The 21,068-nt window shown below is 45.7% G+C and overlaps 1 protein-coding gene across 1 annotated transcript in view; it reads left to right on the top strand.

The window, feature by feature from the left end:
* Nucleotides 1–20,391, top strand: part of LOC110512518 (activating signal cointegrator 1) — an 87,624-nt gene extending 67,233 nt beyond the window's left edge. The window contains exon 11 of the mRNA XM_036981382.1: nucleotides 20,025–20,391. Within this exon, the coding sequence (XP_036837277.1) occupies nucleotides 20,025–20,156 (132 nt within the window). The 3' untranslated portion in view covers nucleotides 20,157–20,391. The remainder of the gene's footprint in view (nucleotides 1–20,024) is intronic.
* The last annotated feature ends 677 nt before the right edge of the window (nucleotides 20,392–21,068 follow it).

The raw sequence follows: 21,068 nt of genomic DNA, 5'->3' as shown, positions 1-21,068 counted from the left end.
TAGTCTCAGAGGTCCGTTAAAAGCGCAGAGAGCATCATGAAGAACAAGGAACACACCAGGCAGGTCCGAGATACTGTTGTGAAGAAGTTTAAAGCCGGATTTGGATACAAAAAGATTTCCCAAGCTTTAAACATCCCAAGGAGCACTGTGCAAGCGATAATATTGAAATGGAAGGAGTATCAGACCACTGCACATCTACCAAGACCTGGCCGTCCCTCTAAACTTTCAGCTCATACAAGGAGAAGACTGATCAGAGATGCAGCCAAGAGGCCCATGATCACTCTGGATGAACTGCAGAGATCTACAGCTGAGGTGGGAGACTCTGTCCATAGGACAACAATCAGTCGTATATTGCACAAATCTGGCCTTTATGGAAGAGTGGCAAGAAGAAAGCCATTTCTTAAAGATATCCATAAAAAGTGTTGTTTAAAGTTTGCCACACCAAACATGTGGAAGAAGGTGCTCTGGTCAGATGAAACCAAAATTGAACTTTTTGGCAACAATGCAAAACGTTATGTTTGGCGTAAAAGCAACATAGCTGAACACACCATCCCCACTGTCAAACATGGTGGTGGCAGCATCATGGTTTGGGCCTGCTTTTCTTCAGCAGGGACAGGGAAGATGGTTAAAATTGATGGGAAGATGGATGGAGCCAAATACAGGACCATTCTGGAAGAAAACCTGATGGAGTCTGCAAAAGACCTGAGACTGGGACGGAGATTTGTCTTCCAACAAGACAATGATCCAAAACATAAAGCAAAATCTACAATGGAATGGTTCAAAAATGAACAGGTGTTAGAATGGCCAAGTCAAAGTCCAGACCTGAATCCAATCAAGAATCTGTGGAAAGAACTGAAAACTGCTGTTCACAAATCCTCTCCATCCAACCTCACTGAGCTCGAGCTGTTTTGCAAGGAGGAATGGGAAAAAATTTCAGTCTCTCGATGTGCAAAACTGATAGAGACATACCCCAAGCGACTTGCAGCTGTAATTGCAGCAAAAGGTGGCGCTACAAAGTATTAACTTAAGGGGGCTGAATAATTTTGCACGCCCAATTTTTCAGTTTTTGATTTGTTAAAAAAGTTTTAAATATCCAATAAATGTCGTTCCACTTCATGATTGTGTCCCACTTGTTGTTGATTCTTCACAAAAAAAATACAGTTTTATATCTTTATGTTTGAAGCCTGAAATGTGGCAAAAGGTCGCAAAGTTCAAGGGGGCCGAATACTTTCGCAAGGCACTGTAATATAAATGTCTTAGAAACAACACCCCTTTCCTCACTTTATGGCTATGCTAACCTCTTTTAAAGCTAGAATCCTTAGTTGCTACATCCACTTTTGGACTTATAAATGAATGATAAATACCCATTGATTCTTGAAGACTATAACAGTACAGTAAATGCCTCATGAGCTTAGTTCAACTGTCTTACCCCCATCATAATCCAATATATAAACTTGTTTCACACCAATGTTTGTAAACAACGTAAATGCAAACGAACAATGTACAGCCTCAAAACATGGTTAAAACTATACATTTGGTATCACGGATGGTCAGTCCTTGCATCCATAGCTCTGTCTATTCATTTGAGTGGTTACATTTCTCCGGTCCCATCCCTTAGCTTTTTAGAAAAAACAAGGGGAACAGAGCACACTTTGTTATTGATCAATTAAGGATTCTAGCTTTAAGCTAGCAATTAGCTATGCAGCGAGCGTCTAACAATTGTAACTGTTACTTACCGCAAGTGATCTGGTACGTGCTTCCTTTCTTCCTGCCTTCCTTGAAGCAGTCACTGATCCAACATTATTGGAATGGTGAAAGCCACATAGAGGAATACTTTCTCTCACCCATACTATCGGGTAAGATCTGTGAATACATGAAGAAAGATCATTTTGGAGGGTCTTTAAAAAGCTGCATACTCTGTGAATGTGTTTGCTTACCCTACAATAACTAACACATAACATGGGAATAGATTAGAGAGAGAACTGAAGACAGGGATTTTAGAGAAGGCAAGGTGAGTTTTAAAGACAAATGGCAATAATAAAGAGATGAGTCTTTCCGTTGTATAAACGTTAAAAATGAATGTATCCGTTGAATTTCAATTGTCAAAAAGGGATATTTGTTCTCGGGAAACGTGGATGTAAAACAGGTGGAACTGGTTAAATAAGATATGTCTCTGGTGAACTGAAAATAGTTGTGGCTTTGGAATCTCCTCACAAAGAGTTATAACCTACACCTTTGTATTTGAAGTCGGCTGAGAAGACTGAAGACAACTCTTAATGTTTCAATAAATGGTTTATTTGGAAAGGTGTCTGGGGGATTGTAATAATCCTGCAGCCTGTGTTTTATTATTAATGGAATGCATTTCCTCTGTGCCGTGAACATTCATCTCCCTCCTTACTGGATTCCTCCTCCTCGACTGTTCAGCAGACGTATTTATTACGGCCGGGACGATACCAGTATCACGATGCTTGTTAGTATCATGGCAAGGAAACAAAACACGAAGCGGATTTAACTTCTTTAGGAAAACAGTCCTAATGTTGGAAACAAACATCATTATGTCATCCAGAGTCACATGTATTTATTTTCCATCTGTAGCTCACAATATTTTACATACAACAGGTTTTTAAAGGACTAAAGAGTTTCATCTGCTTCGTGTTTTCATTTTTCCCATGGATTTTTTTTTGTCGACACTGGTATCGTCGCATCCCATATAAATTAAATTAAACAATATTAAGAAAAATGTTCTTTCACATTATAAATTGTCTCTATTCTTTATAAATCCATCATTTGTTTTTAGTAATCAGTTATCTTTAGGGTTATGACATTTTATGTTTGCTATTTACATTTGAGTCATTTAGCAGACGTTCTTGTCCAGAGCAACATACAGTTGCTGCATTGATGTGAAGATAGCTAGGTGAGACAGCCACACATCACATATCATATCAGGTACATTTTCCCTCAATAAAGTAGTTATCAGCAAAGTCAGCGCTAATAGGAGAAGGTAAGTGCAGGGTGAGATATATTTTAATATTTCAAGTTTTAAAAATGCAAATTGGTGGATCATCACTTCAAACCGATGGTTGAGAATCTTCCATCTCATGTCAGACACCAGCCACATGATCCAACCGGTACTTATTTAGTGCTTGGGCATGGAATGTTTAGGCTAATGTTCCTATTGAGTCATTTGGTCATTGGCTGTATGTTGGGTGCATCTTGTCAAGTAGTTAATGCATTGACATATTGCATTCTATTATGTAGAGCCGGGACGATACTAGTAACGCTATATTGTTTCCATGGCCAAAAAGAAGATCAACCTCTTTGGTCCTTTTAAAAACATGCTGTATGTAAAATATTGTGTGCTATAGCGTGGAAAATAAATAAATAAATGTGACTCTGGCAACATAATGATGTTTGTTTTCAACATTAGGGCTGTTTTTTCTAAAGAAGTTAAATCCGCTTTGGGGTTTGTTTGCTCGCCACGATACTAAGAAGTATCACGGTGCTGGTATGGTCCCAGCCCTACTGCAGTACTATGGTAAGCTGACGTTTGTGTGTCCCCAGTATGACTTGTTTAAAGACAGTAATTGGCTTACGGAAGATAACGTACACAATCAGACTGTTTGCTTCAAACCTAAACCAGTCCAGAACCAGCTGAGTAGACAAGTAACAGCAGATTGACCTTGGGGTCAACGTTGATTAAGCAGGCTTATGGAGCGAACCAGTTAGCTCTCAAGCATATGTTCTGCCTCAGCCTGTTTTTGCTGCATCAAGCAAAAACAATTAACCAACCAACTGAAATTGTCACGGCGATACAGTACCTCCCATCTGTTTCCTCCTCCTGCATGATACTTCCTTACATGCTTTTTCACCACACAATGTTGGCCTGCAAAGTCTGTGTTTGTAGACGGATGTCAGCTTCTTTTTATAGACCATATACAGTACCACGGGCCACACTCTAAACGTTTCTGACATGTGACAGGCAGGTCCCTTGGGGTTGCCCTCTGAAGTTTTACTCTGCTAGCTAACTGTGTTGGTTGCCCTCTGAAGTTTTACTCTGCTAGCTAACTGTGTTGGTTGCCCTCTGAAGTTTTACTCTGCTAGCTAACTGTGTTGGTTGCCCTCTGAAGTTTTACTCTGCTAGCTAACTGTGTTGGTTGCCCTCTGAAGTTTTACTCTGCTAGCTAACTGTGTTGGTTGCCCTCTGAAGTTTTACTTTGCTAGCTAACTGTGTTGGTTGCCCTCTGAAGTTTTACTCTGCTAGCTAACTGTGTTGGTTGCCCTCTGAAGTTTTACTTTGCTAGCTAACTGTGTTGGTTGCCCTCTGAAGTTTTACTCTGCTAGCTAACTGTGTTGGTTGCCCTCTGAAGTTTTACTCTGCTAGCTAACTGTGTTGGTTGCCCTCTGAAGTTTTACTCTGCTAGCTAACTGTGTTGGTTGCCCTCTGAAGTTTTACTCTGCTAGCTAACTGTGTTGGTTGCCCTCTGAAGTTTTACTCTGCTAGCTAACTGTGTTGGTTGCCCTCTGCCTTGCGTCACCGGTTTATTTTTCTTCACACACCACCTAAGAGCAACTGAGCTTCCGGAACACTATGTACACAAGTGTCAGTCCCAGCTGAGCCTCTCTCACAGTGGGCTAAATGAGCTACTTAACGCCCCCAGGCTTGCAAATAACCTGATTACCAATGTCTGTAAAAGGATGTTGCGACAAAATGCTACTGATGCTGACAGTCCTTTATATTGTTTTGGAATTTGGTCTTCAGCTAGGCTCTACATTTAAAATGTTCCCCAGCCCACACCAACCTCACTCTTCATAATTATGGAGCATGTCGTCTTCATTCCTCTGGCTGCTCATTAAGCTCTGGAGGAGCAGGGTTGACCCATTTTACATGGGAGCCTATAGAACCCCTGGTGAACAGACAAGCACCTCTCCTGCATCAGGAAGCTCTCTTCCCCGACTCTATTATCTGACGTTTAGCAGACACTTTTATCCAATGCCACTGAGTCATGTGTGCATACTTTACATACAGGTGTTCCCGGGAATCAAACCCACTATCCTGGTGTTGCAATCGCCATGTTCTACTAACTGAGCTACAGAGGACCGTGTTCTACTAACTGAGCTACAGAGGACCATGTTCTACTAACTGAGCTACAGAGGACTGTGTTCTACTAACTGAGCTACAGAGGACCGTGTTCTACTAACTGAGCTACAGAGGACCGTGTTCTACTAACTGAGCTACAGAGGACCGTGTTCTACTAACTGAGCTACAGAGCACCGTGCTCTACTAACTGAGCTACAGAGGGCCGTGCTCTACTAACTGAGCTACAGAGCACCGTGCTCTACTAACTGAGCTACAGAGGACCAGGTTCTACTAACTGAGCTACAGAGGACCGTGTTCTACTAACTGAGCTACAGAGGACCGTGCTCTACTAACTGAGCTACAGAGCACCGTGCACTACTAACTGGGCTACAGAGGACCGTGCTCTACTAACTGAGCTACAGAGCACCGTGCTCTACTAACTGAGCTACAGAGGACCGTGCACTACTGAGCTACAGAGCACCGTGCTCTACTAACTGAGCTACAGAGCACCGTGCTCTACTAACTGAGCTACAGAGGACCGTGCTCTACTAACTGAGCTACAGAGCACCGTGCTCTACTAACTGAGCTACAGAACACCGTGCTCTACTAACTGAGCTACAGAGGACCGTGCTCTACTAACTGAGCTACAGAGGACCAGGTTCTACTAGCTGAGCTACAGAGGACCAGGTTCTACTAACTGAGCTACAGAGGACCGTGTTCTACTAACTGAGCTACAGAGGACCGTGTTCTACTAACTGAGCTACAGAGGACCGTGTTCTACTAACTGAGCTACAGAGCACCGTGCTCTACTAACTGAGCTACAGAGCACCGTGTTCTACTAACTGAGCTACAAAGGACCGTGCTCTACTAACTGAGCTACAGAGGGCCGTGTTCTACTAACTGAGCTACAGAGGACCGTGCTCTACTAACTGACCTACAGAGCACCGTGCTCTACTAACCGAGCTACAGAGGACCGTGTTCTACTAACTGAGCTACAGAGCACCGTGCTCTACTAACTGAGCTACAGAACACCGTGCTCTACTAACTGAGCTACACAGCACCGTGCTCTACTAACTGAGCTACAGAGCACCGTGCTCTACTAACTGAGCTACAGAACACCGTGCTCTACTAACTGAGCTACAGAGGACCAGGTTCTACTAGCTGAGCTACAGAGGACCAGGTTCTACTAACTGAGCTACAGAGCAACATGCTCTACTAACTGAGCTACAGAGGACCGTGCTCTACTAACTGAGCTACAGAGCAACGTGCTCTACTAACTGAGCTACAGAGGACCGTGCTCTACTAACTGAGCTACAGAGGACCGTGTTCTACTAACTGAGCTACAGAGGACCGTGCTCTACTAACTGAGCTACAGAGCAACGTGCTCTACTAACTGAGCTACAGAGGACCGTGCTCTACTAACTGAGCTACAGTGGACCAATCAGGTTTTTAGAGCCACTTGCTAATATTTTTATTAAAGTCTTATGCATTATAACCATTGATTTATTCAGGCTTTCATAAGGGCCTTTTTATGATAGTATGTTTTTAATGCCTAATGCCCGTATGTGATTAATTCTGAATGCATCTGTAGCAGAAGGGCTGTTCAAAGGAGCTGTGGGCTGTTAGCCAGTCTTCTCATGCACTACTCATGCATGTACTATAAATTAATTCACTATGTGTTATACACAGGTGGTTCTGATAGATGTTCTGCCTGTGTTGTGGTCCACTCACTGAACAAGAGAGGCTTTTAAATAACTATAAATTAATTCACTATGCATTATACACAGGTGGTTCTGATAGATGTTCTGCCCGTACTGTGGTCCACTCACTGAATAACAGAGGCTTTTAAATAACTCTCTGTGCCTGGCTTTGCAGGTTGATCTCTGACAATCGATTACTGTTAGAATGTAATATTTAATTAAGCAATAAGGCACCTCGGGGGTTTGTGGTATATGGTCTTATATTGTTTTACCTTTATTTAACTAGGCAAGTCAGTTAAGAACTAATTCTTATTTTCAATGACGGCCTAGGAACAGTGGGTTAACTGCATGTTCAAGGCCAGAACGACAGATTTTTACCTTGTCAGCTCGGGGATTTGAACTTGAAACCTTCCGGTTACTAGTCCAACGCTCTAACCACTAGCGACCCTGCCGCCCCGACGCATCGCGGAGTGCCTGGACACAGTCCTTAGCCGTAGTATATTGGCCATATACCACAAACCACCGAGGTGCCTTATTGCTTAATTTAATCTTACATTATAGTTATTTAAAAGCTATTATAGCACGGTCCTCTGTAGCTCAGTTAGTAGAATTAAACTATTAAACTGGTTACCAACATAATTAGAGCAATAAAAATACATGTTTTGTCATACCCGTGGTATACGGTCTGCTATACCATGGCTGTCAGCCAATCAGCATTCAGGGCTAGAACCAGTTTATAATAAACCATATTCCATTATTGTATTTGAGGGAGCTCCATACTGTAGTGTTTATACACCCCTCTGACGTGTACAAAGTAATGAAAGTGTAACGAGCTCTGAAATTGGACCATGTAGATATTCAGACATTGACTCCTCTGATCTTATTAGCAATGTATCTGTGATGAAGAATGGGGCTTCCATCATGTAGGCAGTACACACACACACACACACACACGAGTGTCAAGCAGAGCTCTCACACAGAGAAGCCAGCGATACAATACACAACGTTAATTATCCATTTAAAACCATGGCCCATTGGCAGTGCTGAGGCACCACTGCTGGAAAAGCCTCTCAGAGCCATAATTGCTTCTTATCTTTTGGAGGTCACACTGTGTCCAGTAGAACTAATCAATCTCTGGCTCAGACCTGCTGTTAGCCCCAAAGAGCTCCATAAAATAACATTTTGAACATTTGGACCAATTTAGATACCCCACCTTCTCCTAAAATAAATCAATAGCTGCTGATCGCGGGTGGGTAAGTCTGCTCTGTTGCTAAGGAATAACGACGGGGAGCTGGCCGGTGGGTAAGCCTGCGTTGTTGCTAAGGAATAACGATGGGGAGCTGGCCGGTGGGTAAGCCTGCGTTGTTGCTAAGGAATAACGACGGGGAGCTGGCCGGGGGGTAAGCCTTCGTTGTTGCTAAGGAATAACGATGGGGAGCTGGCCGGTGGGTAAATCTGCGTTGTTGCTAAGGAATAACGACGGGGAGCTGGCCGGGGCGTAAGCCTTCGTTGTTGCTAAGGAATAACGATGGGGAGCTGGCCGGTGGGTAAATCTGCGTTGTTGCTAAGGAATAACGACGGGGAGCTGGCCGGTGGGTAAGCCTGCGTTGTTGCTAAGGAATAACGACGGGGAGCTGGCCGGGGGGTAAGCCTTCGTTGTTGCTAAGGAATAACGATGGGGAGCTGGCCGGTGGGTAAATCTGCGTTGTTGCTAAGGAATAGCGACGGGGAGCTGGCCGGTGGGTAAGTCTGCTCTGTTGCTAAGGAATAACGACGGGGAGCTGGCCGGTGGGTAAGTCTGCTCTGTTGCTAAGGAATAGCGACGGGGAGCTGACCGGTGGGTAAGCCTGCGTTGTTGCTAAGGAATAGCGACGGGGAGCTGGCCGGTGGGTAAGCCTGCGTTGTTGCTAAGGAATAACGACGGGGAGCTGGCCGGTGGGTAAATCTGCGTTGTTGCTAAGGAATAGCGACGGGGAGCTGGCCGGTGGGTAAGTCTGCTCTGTTGCGACGGGGAGCTGGCCGGTGGGTAAGCCTGCGTTGTTGCTAAGGAATAGCGACGGGGAGCTGGCCGGTGGGTAAGCCTGCGTTGTTGCTAAGGAATAACGACGGGGAGCTGGCCGGTGGGTAAGCCTGCGTTGTTGCTAAGGAATAGCGACGGGGAGCTGGCCGGTGGGTAAGTCTGCTCTGTTGCTAAGGAATAGCGACGGGGAGCTGGCCGGTGGGTAAGTCTGCTCTGTTGCTAAGGAATAACGACGGGGAGCTGGCCGGTGGGTAAGCCTGCGTTGTTGCTAAGGAATAACGATGGGGAGCTGGCCGGTGGGTAAGCCTGCGTTGTTGCTAAGGAATAACGACGGGGAGCTGGCCGGGGGGTAAGCCTTCGTTGTTGCTAAGGAATAACGATGGGGAGCTGGCCGGTGGGTAAATCTGCGTTGTTGCTAAGGAATAACGACGGGGAGCTGGCCGGGGCGTAAGCCTTCGTTGTTGCTAAGGAATAACGATGGGGAGCTGGCCGGTGGGTAAATCTGCGTTGTTGCTAAGGAATAACGACGGGGAGCTGGCCGGTGGGTAAGCCTGCGTTGTTGCTAAGGAATAACGACGGGGAGCTGGCCGGGGGGTAAGCCTTCGTTGTTGCTAAGGAATAACGATGGGGAGCTGGCCGGTGGGTAAATCTGCGTTGTTGCTAAGGAATAGCGACGGGGAGCTGGCCGGTGGGTAAGTCTGCTCTGTTGCTAAGGAATAACGACGGGGAGCTGGCCGGTGGGTAAGTCTGCTCTGTTGCTAAGGAATAGCGACGGGGAGCTGACCGGTGGGTAAGCCTGCGTTGTTGCTAAGGAATAGCGACGGGGAGCTGGCCGGTGGGTAAGCCTGCGTTGTTGCTAAGGAATAACGACGGGGAGCTGGCCGGTGGGTAAATCTGCGTTGTTGCTAAGGAATAGCGACGGGGAGCTGGCCGGTGGGTAAGTCTGCTCTGTTGCGACGGGGAGCTGGCCGGTGGGTAAGCCTGCGTTGTTGCTAAGGAATAGCGACGGGGAGCTGGCCGGTGGGTAAGCCTGCGTTGTTGCTAAGGAATAACGACGGGGAGCTGGCCGGTGGGTAAGCCTGCGTTGTTGCTAAGGAATAGCGACGGGGAGCTGGCCGGTGGGTAAGTCTGCTCTGTTGCTAAGGAATAGCGACGGGGAGCTGGCCGGTGGGTAAGTCTGCTCTGTTGCTAAGGAATAACGACGGGGAGCTGGCCGGTGGGTAAGCCTGCGTTGTTGCTAAGGAATAGCGACGGGGAGCTGGCCGGTGGGTAAGTCTGCTCTGTTGCTAAGGAATAACGACGGGGAGCTGGCCGGTGGGTAAGTCTGCTCTGTTGCTAAGGAATAACGACGGGGAGCTGGCCGGTGGGTAAGTCTGCTCTGTTGCTAAGGAATAGCGACGGGGAGCTGGCCGGTGGGTAAGCCTGCGTTGTTGCTAAGGAATAACGACGGGGAGCTGGCCGGTGGGTAAGCCTGCGTTGTTGCTAAGGAATAACGACGGGGAGCTGGCCGGTGGGTAAGTCTGCTCTGTTGCTAAGGAATAGCGACGGGGAGCTGACCGGTGGGTAAGCCTGCGTTGTTGCTAAGGAATAACGACGGGGAGCTGGCCGGTGGGTAAGCCTGCGTATTTGCTAAGGAATAACGACGGGGAGCTGGCCGGTGGGTAAGCCTGCGTTGTTGCTAAGGAATAACGACGGGGAGCTGACCGGTGGGTAAGCCTGCGTTGTTGCTAAGTAATAACGACGGGGAGCGGGTCGGTGGGGTGGGTCAGATTGATTTCGTATTACGCTGCTCGCTTTTTTAAAATGAAGGGTCCTCAGTCCGACCGCTCGCCTCTGCTGCTCCCATTTCTTGGGGTGATGCCAGTGTGATGTCGTGATGAGGTTACCAGGATCACGTTAAGTAGGGGGGGGGTAACGTTTTGAAAAGGTCATTTTGGTTGCCAAGAAAGAATTCCTACGGCTTCAGTTTCTACTGATTTGTGTGATGGGAAGTAATGCTTTTCCAAACAGGAATATGAGGGCGCTAGTTGTGTGTTGTGACACGTTTTCCATCATTAACAACCCCCCACCAAAGCCTGCATTTAGTTGTTAACCCTCTTAAGTGTTTCAATAGGAAACATAACAGCAAACCGTTAATCAGAAGGGGCTTTATTACCCCCTGTCGGTTTCCTCTTCCCCTCCCCCACCTCTCCCTATCCATTTCATAGCCATGCAGGCATTTGATGTGTTAGTCTGCTGCCTGAGGAACAGAGGAATGTAGTAGTATCTAGGGTAGGACATAGGGAGGTGGTAGGCTTTGAATTGGTCCAGTCGTTTAAATGTCACCAAGACAGCTCTGTGGGAGGTAGGGGTGAGGAAGGTAGGGTGGGGAAGGTGAGACGCTAGCTGCTGGTTGTGTGTGTGTGTGTGTGTGTGTGTGTGTGTGAGATAGCAGCAGGGCTCAATTTCCATTTTTATTAACAATCCAGTTACCTCTTCATGGAGAGGGATGGAAGGGGCCCGGCAGATCAATGTCATCGTGCCTCCAGCATGCCAAGGAGCCTGGCCACAGTGTTAACCACTTCCTCCCCCCCCCCCCCCTCTTTACACACACTGCCCTCTCCCACCAATCAGTAGCCTGAATGGAGATTGGCAGGCCCATCAACACTGCACTCCCCACTCTGAACACAGACATGGACATTCACAGCCCCTGGAGACGTGCATCGTAACCTTGGGCTAACATAACCTTGAGCTAAATGGACAACTTAACCAGACCCCTTGATCTTCCTGTTAGCAGCAATGTCATATTCACAAATACCACTGACTCCTTTAAAAAGGGCAAGCTACTGTACTGTAAAAGACTTGTCAGAAGAACATCTTGACATTTCTAGTCAGAAATATGGGTATTAAATGATGTCAGAAGTGTTGTTTTTTTAAGCCGTTGACGAGGCTCAGTGAAAGTGTTGAATTGTGCTCTGAAACACATCAGTCCGTCATCAGTCTCGGACGTCATATTAGACAGCTCAGAGGAGATATAATATCCTGGGGTGTGACTGTCAGAAAAACACATTCCCCTGTGTCTGCTTATAACTGTCAAAACTTCAAAAACTAGAATTACATGTTCTCTAGTCTACTTTAAGTTGTCATTCTTTGGCACCAACAACATCTCGCCAACACAATGGGCCTCTTTTATCAATCGTCAGTCGCATGCGCGTAAATCGTCAGCAAGCGAGACCATCATCTTTTGACGGACATTTCAATTACCAAAGTTTTCATAGCTCAAATGGGTAACAAACAATGTGAGAGCTGTAAGAGAGTCATTTGAGAAATGGCCGTCAGATGAATATAATGGGATTGAATAGATAAGATGCTTAGATAAGGGACATTGGACATTGTTTAGCTAGCAGTGTAGTGCTCCTACAGTACTCTCACCAGAGTGGGAACACAGAGGCACTGTATGGAGGATGGTTGCTGAGTTAACATGAACTGGGGCTAGTGTTGGATACAAAGCATTGCTCCTCTTTCTCCTCGCCATTGGTCCTTTTAAAGCCATGTGTGCATGTCATGACAACAGTGTATATATCTATTAATAGTTTTGTTGTGGTAGTGGAGCAACCCAAATATTCATCCCTGTGTAGGTAAAAAGTCATGTTATATTTATAAACCAAGCTATAGAGGGAAATAAGCTACTGTGGGGATTTAGGTCACGACTACATAATGTTTCTCTTGTTATGTCTCTAGCTTACTCTCTCGGTTTCACACCCACAGATGTCTCCGTGCGCATGGAGACACTTCACCGGGGCTTTTCCCCAGAGATGAGCCTTGCACTTGAGCTGACCGTTAAACAAACGCTACTGTACACAGTCACATGGGAACACAGCAATCCTCCCACCTGGTGTGTGTGTGTGTGTGTGTGTGTGTGTGTGTGTGTGTGTGTGTGTATCAGAGGGAGCCTGAGAGAGCGCCTGCAGGGGTGTCAGTGAAGGTTTAAGATATTCAGCTTGCTGTCAACGCTGACACATTTCTCCCTCTGCTCCGCTGCACTGATATCCAAATGCAGCCTCCTCAGAATGCAGAGCACTAGATCAGCATAAACGTATTCCCCCCTCTGCTCTCTCTACCCCTCTCCCTATCTCTCTTCTCTCTCTCTCTCTGAGACTCTCTCCCCTTTCTTCTCTTTTGTTCTCTGAGTCTCTCTCTGAGACTCTCTCCCCTTTCTTCTCTTTTGTTCTCTGAGTCTCTCTCTGAGACTCTCTCCCCTTTCTTCTCTTTTGTTCTCTGAGTCTCTCTCTGAGTCTCTCTCTCTCTGAGTCTCTCTCTCTTTGAGACTCTCTCTGAGACTCTCTCTCTCTGAGACTCTCTCTTTGAGACTCTCTCTCTCTCTCTCTCTCTGGGACTCTCTCTCTCTCTGAGACTCTCTCTCTCTCTCTCTCTGGGACTCTCTGTTTGGTCTTGACTGTTCTGTTCTTGACTTATGCCCCTGATAAAGGATTTGATTGTTTCTCTCAAAATAAACTGATGTATAGACAAGAGAATAGGTCTACACACACACCCAAGCATTCTGAAGGTTGGTGTGTGTGTGTGTGTGTTTGTACATGTGTGTATAACCCCTCTCCAAATCCCCAATGATAGAACAATGACAGCCCCTTACCGTCAATGCCGAGATACAATTAGTCTTATCAGCAAAGCCTCTGAAATAAGCTATCTCCCCAAAATACCGTGTCATCAGTAATCTAGTCCCGACATAACATCATCTAAATGCCAATGTCTATCCCCAGTGATCCATTCAAAGCCCACGCTACATTTCCATTCTAATTAGATGTGGGCAGTCAACAGGCTTCTTTATAAGAACCTGTTTTTAATAACCAGCAGTATTGACTTTTTCAGAGTCCCTCAGTGGCTGTTAGAAAGAGGTTCCTGTTGATATTTTGTCTCTTTGACATTGGGGCTGCAGGGGAACGAAGTCTCTGTCTAGAAACCCAGCGTAAACACACGCCTATCGCTAAAGCCCGTCCTGCTGTTTCTTTGGGCTCTCTGTATTTGCAGTGGTGTACAGAGATGTGAAATAGACATCAAAATAAAGCTGTCCCTGCAGGACTTCACCACTGACCCTATTCTTATGACCGGTTTATTAACACACAGAGAAAAATAGAACAATCTTGATTGAATATTTGACTTCTTTTAATTCATTACAAAATGATTATGTCACTTACCATGAGAAGAGGGTTGAATATAAACACAGCGTCCTGATCCACCATGATGGGGCAGTATGTCATTACAACTTTAATACAGGCATTGTGATATGCCACTCAAGTTATATCAATGTCTTATCATGATTAACATAATACAAAATATGAATTTGTGTTGCCCCCTCAGCAGTTTAGCTGATTTGATGATTTTTATACCGGGGCCAATGTTTCTGAGGCATTTGACTACCTGAGGAGACATGGGGATTTTAGCGACGGCACTTTGCGTTAACGAGAGTGCCACGATCGAAGCTAATGCGAAACGAATGAAATGTCTTCTGGACGCGTGCCCTCGCTGCAGCAGCATTGCCTTGGGGGGCGTTCACGTCACACGAGGTCGGTGGTGATTCAGCGTTAGCGCAAGCGCGATCCCACTGTATCTAACACACTGCGTCGCTGCTGCACCAGTCGCTCTGGCTCTCACTGTAAGAGCCCAGGGTGATTGATAACCACTGGGGAGCTGGCTCCTTACTGGAATTACTCATGTACACAGGAGGAATCTGTTTCCCTCAGTTGGGGCACATTAGTATGGGTGACCCTTGTCACTGGGAGATTTTTCACTGGAAAACCCCCAGTCAATGTTATGTGAGTAGGTTATAGAGTTATTAGACCAGAATGTGCTCCCTCCTTCTCTCCCTCCCTCTTTCCCCCTTAAACATGTCCATTCTGGAAGTGGCCAGAAACGCTTCTTGATTATTTAAACCAACTAATTTGAACATGGTGTTTTCATAAGAGTTGTTCAGACATTTTTCTGGACAATCTCCTGGAAAGAGATGCTGTGAAGCAGGATTAATACGATGATGAAGTCATAGAAGAAACATGGACGCCACACATGGCAGCCAGACTGATTCCCTCCATTTCGGCTCATTCACTTTCATTGGCTTTAGCTCCCCCATGTATCAGGGTAAACCTCCAGGAGAATTGTTAAACATGATTCCACAAAGCACTTTTCTATTCCTCTCTATCTCATTATTGTCTCACTTCCCCTCCTTCCAACCCACCTGAACCCACCACCCACTCCCCAGGCAAGGTGCGTGGTAGCAGGTGCAATCGACGGAGCGTCAGCCCCTATTTGGGACAGCGGTGTAAACACGCTGTCACCCAACCTCGGAGTCGCTAGCTACCCACGCACTGTCCGGGCCGGCAGCCCGGACAGTGCGTCTGGCAGGTTAGGAAGGGAAGGGCAAAAGACAGAGCGTGGGTAGCTAACCTGCCAGACTCAGGCTGCTGGCCCGGTTAGCCTAGCCTGTTGTGTGCCTGACTAAAGCAGCGCTGCAGCAACAGCAGCAGTAGAAATCACTCAGCCATTTCAGCCCCTCGGTGTCTGTGAAAACAGCTTGAGGGGGAGAATGGAGAGAGAGAGAGAGAGAGGGGAAGAGGGAGAGAGATCCTCCAAGGGGAAGCTGCCTGCCTGCTAGTCGACTCACACAGCAGTACAACCTCCACTTGTAAATCTAGCAGCCAGGGCTGAGGAAGAGAATATAAATTAGGTGTGACTAACACCGGGATGAGAATCCAGGCAGGTTTCTTTCTTTTACCCCTCCCTCCTGCTGAATGATGTGTACACATCCACTTGGCTGCAGTAGTCAGTGTAGAGCCAGGAGATGTCTGGCATGTAGGGATTCTCTTGAGGCTCACTGAGTACGAACTCTATTGGAAAAAACAGAAACAAGATGGATGCCATAGTGTCATCTCCATGCCCTGGCTTTAGGCCCAATCAACACATAGATGTATCCCCTGGGTATTCTCATGCCCGGTTGTATTGCCAAGCAACATTAGAATATATACGATTCTTTAATAGGCCATCATTGTAAATAAGAATTTGTTCTTAACTGACTTGCCTAGTTAAATAAAGGTTAATAAATATAATATTGCATTTGTATGCTTTTACTCTCCTCGTCCTCATCACAATCCTCTGTTGGTGTGGAGTAATTGCCTGTAGTCTGAGTGTATCAAGCTTTGGTTATATTTGCATAGCAATCATAAATCACCTTAGTGAATGGGGATTATCATTCTCCAATACAAGGTATGAATACAAAGAGCTCCCTAGCTGATTCATTGATTGGCATATCGGATATCCATTATTCCTTGTTTACGCCTAGAATTATTCCATTATCCCTCAATCGACAGTGAAGTGTTGCCTATCAGTGTTTATGACCATCTCAAGGCCATTGTGTTTAATTGGTGCGGTTGTCAATGGTCCTCCATTACAGGGTAGTAGTATACAGACAGACCTCTTGGCTCCATCTCTTGGGTTCTGAAGCTGGATGTGAATATTTATCAGAAACGTATTGGGCTCCTTCCCATCGGGCTGTAATGAGAACAGTGTGTGTATACTATAGGGTCAGAATAGTAGTGTGGGGTGTGGCCACATATCAACTGTCTGTCCATAAGGAATAGTAGTGTGGGGTGTGGCCACATATCAACTGTCTGTCCATAAGGAATAGTAGTGTGGGGTGTGGCCACATATCAACTGTCTGTCCATAAGGAATAGTAGTGTGGGGTGTGGCCACATATCAACTGTCTGTCCATAAGGAATAGTAGTGTGGGGTGTGGCCACATATCAACTGTCTGTCCATAAGGAATAGTAGTGTGGGGTGTGGCCACATATCAACTGTCTGTCCATAAGGAATAGTAGTGTGGGGTGTGGCCACATATCAACTGTCTGTCCATAAGGAAGAAGGCTGTTTTAAGCTTAGGTGAATGGTTACAATTAGAGTAAACAGGGTTGGGAGTTTGGGTTAAGGTTCAGATGTAGGGGAAATATGATTTAAATGGAAATGAATTGTAGGTCCCCATGAGGATAGAAGAACATAACGTGTGTGTGTGTGTGTGCGCTCAAATAGGGGTGTATTCTACAGGTTTGATGATGTAGCTCTAGCCCTCTGCAGACACACTGCACCTATTATTGGGCCTCCCCAGCTGTAGTGTGTGGGTAATAAACCTCTCTACAGCAGCCCCCAAACAGACCAGCAATCAATGGGAAATTGTCTCACCGATCGATGTGACAGCCTCTCTCTTTCTGTCTCTATATCGCTTGCCCTTTCTCTCTGTCTCCCTTTCTCTTGCTCTCTCTCTTCTCCCCATCTCACTCTTTCAGCATCCACTCTGAAATGCTGTTGCTCAGCAGCCCACTCAGCAGCCCCTCCAGCCATTAACAGAGAGGAACTAGACTGAGCTGGCATTAGCACTTCCCAGACACAATCAGCCGAGCTGGCCAAACGCTAACTCTTAATTACGCACTTGACAAGTGAACTATCAGCTTGCCATGTCTGGCTTGTTGTTTCTCTCCGTGGGGGTCATGGTAAGTCGTTTAGGGGGGAAATTCTAGTTGATTTTATATTGAGGCAAAGAAGCAGTCAAATACTATTCTTGATTTGGTATGAGTGAAACTAGTGTTCATGTTCTGTTGAAACCAGTCACCTGGTGTGGATTAGCCTATGCAAAAACACAATTTTTCTGCAAGAATTCATGTTAGATGTACAGTATGTACACAACTTCAGGGAACATTTTACTCAGGCCAGAAACAAAGTCCTCTGTGTGGTGCAGGGCATTGGTTTGTGACATAAACATTCTCAAGCATTCAACATTGTCACTTGGGCAACCACTGTATTTGTAGCTAGTTGCCAGAATCCAGAGGCACTCCCTTTGCTGTGGAGATTTGGCTCCAGGCATAACAGAGAGACACACAAATAATACATGTCAGTATTTGAGGCAAGTTTGGAAATGGTGAGCAAACAGCACTTCTCCTTAACACCGTGCTTACACAGCCACAACCAGGGCATGGAGTTGAGCTCTAATGTGACGAGACAGATAGAAAAACAAACAGAGTTGACAACCACTGCTGCCTGTTATACATACATCATGTTTGTCCTACCTCAGCCCCTTGGAAAACCGACCTCAGTGCTAACTGTCTGAATAGAGTGTTTCTGGGCTCCGTCGTGCTAGATTACAATGTGTTTAACTGTTAACTGCTGCTTCCACACAGATCATCTAACCTAATATGGCTTGTAGTGGCCAGGGATTGCTTGAGGGTCCTATGTGGTGTGAATGACCTCTGTTGGGGGAATAGAGATGCTCATTTTGGCACTAGCTACAGTATTAACGTTTTGCAAGGGCTTTGAGAATAAATAGGTAGGGTTATGTTAAATATAGAGCCAGGTGACTGGTTGAATGAAGAAGAAATGGATGGGCTATGTTGGAGCTCAACTCCCAGATGGCTTCGATACGGCAATGAATAAGTACTGCTGAGAAATAGCCATGCTAGGAGCAACGCAAATGCTAATTCAAGACTTGCAAAGAGTTCAATGTCACCAGAGGGCCTACAAAGCGGAGACCAGCGTACAGCCAGCTCTTGATACTTGTTGTGCCGCTTGAATATCCACAGCTTTGTAGGTCAAACAGCCGCCGCTACATTTCCATTTTTGTGATGTAGGAGACGCTCTTATCCAGAGCAATTTACAGGAGCAATTAGGGTCAAGTGCCTTGCTCAAGGGCACATCGACAGATTTATTTACTTAGTTGGCTCGGGGATTCGAACCATCGACTGTACCCACCTGGAGAGAAACAGAACCAGGGTTAAAACACTACACTAACCCTCCAACACTCTTAACCACTAGGCCACCTGGCTGCTGGCCTGCCATTGCAGATTAACTTGAGAGTTTTCTGCACAGAGTGCCATCTGCAACTGGCCCAGGGTTGGCTTTCAACTGCTTAGCTTGTTTGTGTTAACAAGCTAACTAGTAAACATTGCTTAACCTGCGATTACAAGATATCATGACTATGCTGCGGTCCTGATTGGTGTCAAAGTCTTGGCTGTTCAAATAATCCAGTCATACAACTAGGCCTACTTCAACATAAGACTCTGCTGCTGTTTTGTACAATCTATCCTTGCCAGCAGCAGTCATATTGAGCCCTGTCATCACCCAAAGAGGAAAGTCTGCTTAGACAGATTCTAGTGGACGACTGTAACCTGAAATGGTTGGGTAGGATGAGAAAAGGCTGGTACTCACTACTCAGATATACTTCAGAAAAGCAATCAGACTCATGTTTGCAATGGAGGAAGGGACAGGATCTGCCGGACATGTCTTGAATTGATAGTGTCAAAGACCTATGGAAAGCTTCTATTAGGCTCTTATCTCCTCCATTGCAGGTTATGAGGCACGTTAGTGAATGTATGGGGGGGTTGTTTGCCACTTTGACTGGTCCATAAAGCCTATTAGGAAGTCAGTCAGTGGTGTAAAGCTGGGTTAACACTATGCTCTGTATTGATGGTCCTTTGAATGTAATATGCTGTAGTAGCCTAGCGCCCTGTGAGGACACTTATCAAATATTTAACAATTTTTATTGATTTTCCAATGCAAAGGAATTGATCCCCATTCTGATAACCATCCAGTATATATTCTTAATTATGAACTGGGTGGTTCAAGCCATGAATGCTGTTTGGCTGACAGCCGTGGTATATCAGACCGTATACCACGGGTATGACAAAACATTTATTTTTACTGCTCTAATTACGTTGGTAACCAGTTTATAATAGCGATAAGGCACCTCGAGGGTTTGTGGCATATGGCCAATATACCACGGCTAAGGGCTGTATCCACGGACTCCTCATTGCGTTGTGCATAAGAACAGCACTTAGCCGTAGTATATTGGCCATATTTTTTAAAAGTAAGCCACCTCCTATAGGAATGGTTCTGTCCAAATGGCCACTATAAGCAGGGGCTTATTAGACCTAGTTATAAGTGTAGTGTGATGTAGCCTAGAAAGACTTGACTAGATGTACCAGAACAAAAAGCTGAAGGCTAGTCTGTGGTAGCAGCAGGATAAACAGCCTCGCTGGCCTTCTCCCTCCTATCTGCCCCGGACGCCTCTAATCAGCAGGCCTTGAGCTCTCTGAAAGGTCATTCTGTCCCTTTGATGGTGCTTTGATTCATTCCCTCCTCCCTCTCTTCCCTCTCTCCTCCCCCCTCCCTTCCTCTCTGCTTTCCCCCCTTTCACAGTCAAGCTGGAGAGTCAATATCATAGGGGTGCGAAGATGGGACTGGTTCCGTCGGCGGCCGTGTGACGTTGGCGAGAGAGAGCGAGAAAGCAAAGAGAGAGTGTGGACCAGCTGGAGGAGAGGCGGAGATTGATGAGAACATCCAGAGTTGGTCATACTCTGACTACTGTGTTTTATATGGAGTTCCAGCAAAACATAAATATGGACACACTGGCTATACATGGCATCCTCTCAAGGCATTTACAGTTTAAGGACAACGACTAAGCAGACATTCACCACACAGGAAAGTTATTACCAGGTTCTCTACATTCTATACTGTGTACTCTTGAACAGTTGTATTTTCTGCAATAAACAATGTTGAAATGTAATTTCTGTCTTTTATTTTATTTTGACCGTAGACAGGTTGGTGGTTTAGCAACAAAACCGATGCGTTTGCAAAAATGGGGCAAAACAGATGGGGTTGGCTTAGATTTTTGACCGCTTGTAAGCTACAGTATATTTTGTCTACAATGTTTATTGAAAACATAAATACATTTGCACAATGAGCACTTGTCTTTCAAATACGCTGTTACAGTTGTTGGTTAGCTAGCCAGCTATTTTTTTTGTTTGTTGCCATATTGACATGAAATCAGTCAAAACAGAAGAAGAACAAGATGAAACGAGCCACTTACAATTCCCTGCATGGTAGTTTCTTGTCATTCTTGCTAGCAACCTGGCCATCCATAATCACAACACCCCGCTGACTTGTACACCATCATGGAGACATCGTCTCATGACGTTGTCAGCTTATCCATCTATAATGAGAGGGGAAATCCAAACTAGAAGATGACTCTGAAAGAAACGTCAACCATAGCACCAAACTTGCTCTCTTGTCCTATCAGTCATCCCACTCAACCATCACCACGCATTTTTTGTACATTTGTGAAATAGAACTCTTTCCAGAAAAAAAGCACTCCTTTCAGATGTAATGGGGCGGTGGAGGCCGAACATGGAATTCCGTGGTGACTGACGGACCAATTGGCCACAAGCGATTAAGTTCCTGTTC

This window comes from Oncorhynchus mykiss, chromosome 6 (assembly GCF_013265735.2).
Source record: "Oncorhynchus mykiss isolate Arlee chromosome 6, USDA_OmykA_1.1, whole genome shotgun sequence".
NCBI classification, from domain to species: Eukaryota; Metazoa; Chordata; class Actinopteri; order Salmoniformes; family Salmonidae; genus Oncorhynchus; species Oncorhynchus mykiss.
The sequence above is the reverse complement of the archived record's forward strand: the minus strand, read 5'-3'. Positions and strand labels throughout refer to the sequence as shown.